This window comes from Cryptomeria japonica, chromosome 10, assembly GCF_030272615.1.
Source record: "Cryptomeria japonica chromosome 10, Sugi_1.0, whole genome shotgun sequence".
Classification (NCBI taxonomy): domain Eukaryota; kingdom Viridiplantae; phylum Streptophyta; class Pinopsida; order Cupressales; family Cupressaceae; genus Cryptomeria; species Cryptomeria japonica.
This window is the reverse complement of record NC_081414.1, coordinates 102,879,303-102,884,775: the sequence shown is the minus strand read 5'-3', so window position 1 is coordinate 102,884,775 and position 5,473 is coordinate 102,879,303. Positions and strand designations below refer to the sequence as shown.

The 5,473-nt window shown below is 26.8% G+C and overlaps 1 protein-coding gene across 1 annotated transcript; it reads right to left on the bottom strand.

Annotated features, from left to right (window-relative positions):
* Positions 1-789: 789 nt before the first annotated feature.
* On the bottom strand, positions 790-2,444 carry LOC131072534 (GDSL esterase/lipase At1g28600). Its single transcript, XM_058008707.2, has 5 exons — positions 2,205-2,444; positions 1,823-2,044; positions 1,496-1,644; positions 1,148-1,418; positions 790-1,048 (listed from the first exon to the last, which is right to left on the bottom strand). Exons 1-5 carry the CDS (start codon positions 2,440-2,442, stop codon positions 819-821), a joined length of 1,110 nt encoding a protein of 369 aa, XP_057864690.2. The 5' UTR covers positions 2,443-2,444; the 3' UTR covers positions 790-818.
* Positions 2,445-5,473: the final 3,029 nt, after the last annotated feature.

Here is a 5,473-nt window from a genome sequence, read left to right as displayed (position 1 = left end):
CTCAAAAAAATCATGTTTGTTTGACATCATATTTGATGATGTGGACTTGAAACCTTAATTATGATGAGGGGACTTGCCAAGTTAGTTGTGAAAAATTGGGAGTGATTTGAAATTGCCACATAAGATTTTGAGAGACACAAAATTAGAGTGTTAAAGTATTGAATCCTACGGATCAAAAAAACAAGTTTTGGATCTTCTCTCCTATATGCTCTGTAAAAAATCTTAATGAATTTTACCCATTATGAACATCAAAAAGACTGTTTACATTAATATGTCAAATTTCAATCAAATATTTATTTAATTCAAACTTTTGATGACTAAGCTGGGATGAAAAAAAAGACCTAATGATAATGAGAAGCAAAACAATTGATTTTATAGACGAACTCCAAAGTAAATGAAATCCAAAACAAAAAAAGGTCGGTCCCCAATTTGTCATTGTGAATGAGAAACATTACCATTCCTCTCATAAATTCATCTAGCTTCAATCCATCACTTGATATAACTCAATATGTCTTAAAAATTACATATTAATCATGAAGAAAATATATTAAAAAAATTACCAACATGTACGAATCTTACACATTCATTTCAGCATCATATTCAATCATAGGTAGGACTTTCAAACAAATGCTCATGGAATGCCATGATTGCAAGCAATCCGGAAATATATTTCAAGAAAATGCTACTGGCAGGTGTATTCTGTTAAAGGAAAAAGCACATTACCATAAAACATGATAAGAAAATGCAGGAGAAGGGCAATTCGTAGCCTCAAAAGAACAAATAGTTCGCTGGGAGGATAAGTGTTCATGCAAACTAATCTAACATGAAAAACTATGCATTGATTTACACATTTTTTGGACCAAGTGTGAAATAGAAGCAGCACTAATTTGATAAGCAGCTTCTGTCAGATGTATTCCATCCCAATTCATAGATTTTGATGGATCACTACATGATTTCACATTACCATTGCTACCACACATATTAAGAATGTTAAAATTGTATTTTCCACCTCCACTTCCACAACAAGTTTCAAAAGTTTCTTCAAAACCTGCATATTAAATCACAAAATTATGACATTTTCCAAACTTTGTTAAATCAATGAGTTTATTTTAACTCTTACAAACTAACAAAAAAAGAAACACCTTACCATATTTTTTTGCACCCTTGAGAATATTTAAAGCAATGTGGTAGTAATCTGCGTAGACAAGATTAACTCCTGAATACTTATTGTTCAATCGTCTAATTGTTCGTTGCAACAATGAATTTTGGTTCTCAGAAATCTGATTGTATGATATTAGGCACCCATTTTCGTCAAAGTCATCAGAGATGAATTGTCGTAATGTAAGGATTGCTGGAGAACATCCTAATGGTGGAATACCTTGAACAAGAATATTTTTAGCCCCTTCTTGTATAAGAGTCTGTACATTCAATAAAAGATTTTGATCAATAAATTAATTTTATATTTTTATAAAAAATTGAATAAGATGGATGTTACCTTTAGAGATGCTTGAATGTTATCTAAGATGTGAGAGGTATAACTTTGTATCTCGCTCATTGGATTAAAAAGTATAGTAGCATCTATATAGTCATTGGCTCCTATCTCACCAAAAAAATATAAAGCTTTTGAAAAATGGTCTTGGCATCCTGTACAATTTTATCAAATATTAAATCAATTATGTTTGAAATCAAAACAGAAAATGTTTAATATTAGAATAATTTATTAACAAAATAATCAATACATTAAAATGAAGCTCGAATCAAATAAAATTTACTCAATAGATAAAATAAAATAAAATAAATTAATTAAAAAAAACATAATTACCAGAATTTTGTTTGCAAGTGTTGTTTTTCAATTGTGTGAACCAATTTATTTGAGCACTTAAAGATAAATCTGTTGTAGCAACAACACCTCTCCTAATTAAGAAAGAAGGATCCAATGCAGTAGCACCTGCTACTGCAAAATTTGTCCCTGACAATCTTGAGGACAACGGCATCCTTCTCACTTTAAGATATGGTGGGACGAAAGGCAAATCTAATGAAGTAGCTATCGAATCACACAACAAAAAATATATAAATTCAATTATCGTATAAACAAAAATCTATTAAATTATAGAAAAACATATCTATATTTCAATAAATTAAACTTGCTTCAATCAAAAAATCAGATATAATTAATAAAAATGATGCTATTTAACTCTACTCACCTAAAAAGTCGATGACAAGACGTCCATTGGAAGAGCGACCTGTTGGTTTCCTAAAATATGTTTCTCCATATGGAAGATTGTTAATTTGATGATAAACAAGAGGATTTGAAATGAGAGCATTTCCTGTATCTGTCAATGAATCACCAAAACTATAAATTGTTGAAAAACAAGAAGCACCAACTCTTGCAATTGATAATACAAAAAACACTCCAACAAAAACTAATTGCATCCTAGCCATCTTCTTAGTAAATTTTTCAATGAATCCTACTCATTTTATATATACAATCAAGATTCAAAACTTCACTCATCCATTCATCTTGTTTAACTCCAGTTTGAGGAGACTTTGGTGAAATGAAGTGCAACTCCCATCACAAGATTTGATGAAATGAAGTGCAGCTTCTGGTTCTAATCATGTGCATGCATTTTTCAATGGAATTCAACGCCCCAGCATGGAGATCAAGAATCAGTAAGAAAACCCTTCACTGTTGTTCAAGATAACATAAACCTATCTACCAATTACAAAAAGCCCATAAGACAGCATGTAGTTAATTGCTCAGTCCAGTTCGATACATTTTTTTGCATGTATAACTTGTGTATCGATCAAGTTCACAAAATGTTCTATTCTTGTTTGGATCAAAAAGTTTGCTCAGTCCAGTTCGATGCATTTTTTGCATGTATAACTTGTTAATAAGGAATTGTTTTCAGCACATTGCCGAGACAGAGGTCGGTGTCTCTCTTGAATTTATTCAATCCAAGATAGATTGCTTTCAAGATCTGCAAACAATTTTAATAGTTAATTTTGTGAGAAGAGTGACACAATCTATTTAATCTATTTAAATTTTAAGAATATAATAATTATTAATAATAAATGTCGTTAAAATGTTTTAGGAAATCTTTAAATTTTAAAAATTAATAACAATAATGCAAATAAATATTAATAATAAAATAGATCATAATAAATCAGTATGAAACATTGATATGCTTTACAAAATCTTTAAATTTTATGAATTTTTTAATAACGATGATACAAATAAATATTTATTATGAATATCATAATAAATCAAAATATGAGACATTGATATGCTTTAGGAAATCTTTAAATTTTACGAATTTTTTAATAAGGATGATACAAATAAATATTTATTATGAATATCATAATAAATCAAAATATGAGACATTGACATGCTTTAGGAAATCTTTAAATTTTAACATTTTTTTTTAATAACAATAGTACGAATAAATATTAATAACACAGTTTCACCTTCCATCAGTTTTTCGTATCAATTTCTCATTTGGCCGGTTTTGTCATAATTCTTACGTTTGAAGATCCCTATTTTGTTATATCTCCTCGCACTTTATTTATAAGAATTATCTTGATTATATTTAATCAATATATAAATGAATATTATATACTAATTAATATTATACAAATGAATATTAAATAAATGAATATTAATTAACAAAAGTAAATATTAATCAAAGTGAATGCTAACAAAAAATGAATCAAAAGCTAATTAGACAGGTGTCACGTTGTGGCTACTAAATAGTCATTGAATTATAAGTAAAACTTAGAAATATATGCATTATAGGTTAAAGTTATATGTATTGTAATTTGATTTTAATTTTGATTTTGAGAAATGAGAATGTATTAGAAATAATAAGATATAGTATACTATTATCTAATTCTATTCCACTTATAAATGATATAATATTAAATTACAATAAATAATATATTATTATTCTAGATATTATATTATTTTTATTATTTATAAATAATTTTATTTTATTATGAAATTTTTCTTTAAAAAAAAAATTAGGATTCTTATATTATTGTATTTTAATTATTATATTATTAAGATATGTTAATTATATACTAATAAATACATGATATATTTAATACCATTCAAAATTTAAGTTTCGATTATGGTTAAATTAGAGTTATGTTTAAAGTTGGTGTTAGATTAGGCTTAATTTAAATATGTTATGGTGAGATATTATTAAATTTAAGATTAAGTTAGGATTAGAGTCATAGACAAAACAATGTTATATTATAATTATTATATTATTAATATATTATAATTATATTATAATATTATTGTATAAATTTTTATATGTTTATTAATGTGTTGTTGTTATTTATTAATTTATTATTATATATATTAGTATTATATTATTAATTTATTGCATATGAAGATAACTAAAATAATATTATTAATTTATGTTTTTATATATATGTTTATTTATTTATATAAAGCTTTGAAAGATTTAGATACAAGTAAAAATTAATTGTTAAATATTTATTTGGTGGATGTGCAAAATAAATTTCAAAAAAAAATTTGAAACATACCAAATATATTATGTTAACCTACCTAAAAAATATCCTTAAAAACTGTGCAAAATAAATTTCATAAGAAAAAAATTTAAACATACCAAATATATTATGTTAACGTACCTTAAAATTGCCTAAAAACATTCATTCAGATAGTGGATCCATGAAATGCCATAATAAGATGTAAATTTTTCAAGCCAATTAGATTGGAGAAAAATAATTTCTATCATTTAGAAACTTAAAAATCATGCATCTTGACTTTATAAAAATTAAAAAAACTATATCAAAACAAAAAATTTGTAGGTCTAATTGGTGGAGAAACCATTGAATAATAACGAGTTAACAAAAATGAGAGCAATCAATTGCAATAGTACTAGCCTAACAACAAGTACTAATAATGCATGCACCCAATCCACTAAGGGGCACGACATGGAACGAAAAGTTGGTGGAGGACATAACCTTCCTTTAAGTCACATCTCTACCCAAAGATTAGGGTTGTTGGAGAGTTTAAAGGAAGGGACAACGATGCTTCTCATGGGGAGAAGAAGGTAGGGGGAACATAAGAAAAGTCACAACAGTGAAGAAAGGAATAAAGGAAAAAAATAAGAAGCATACGGTCAGACAACAAGGAAGAAGGAAAGACTGAGATGGTAACTGTCCAATCTGTTACAGGGAAGATAAGGATATTCAAACAACCATCAACCCGTAAAAGGTAAGTATGATTTGAATGATTTCTTATCGTTTAATTTCTAGAATTCATTCCTAGCACATAATGCATCTCTATAAACTATGAAGTATGTAGGATACTTTGTGTTAAATTTACTATGATATAAGTAATGAAGATTTAAGGAAATATTATAGTCAACAAATAAAACATATAAACAAGCAACATGGGTAACAAAATGAATACTACAAACAATTGTGCAAAACAATATGATAA

Bases quoted from the DNA above. Each gene is read 5' to 3' on its own strand.
- LOC131072534 (XM_058008707.2), bottom strand. From the start codon at position 2,442: ATGGCTAGGATGCAATTAGTTTTTGTTGGAGTGTTTTTTGTATTATCA. The intron at 2,045-2,204 runs GTGAGTAGAGTT...GTGATTCGATAG, and splicing joins TCTTGTCATCGACTTTTTAG to CTACTTCATTAGATTTGCCT. The intron at 1,419-1,495 runs GTAACATCCATC...TTGAATGTACAG, and splicing joins ACATTCAAGCATCTCTAAAG to ACTCTTATACAAGAAGGGGC.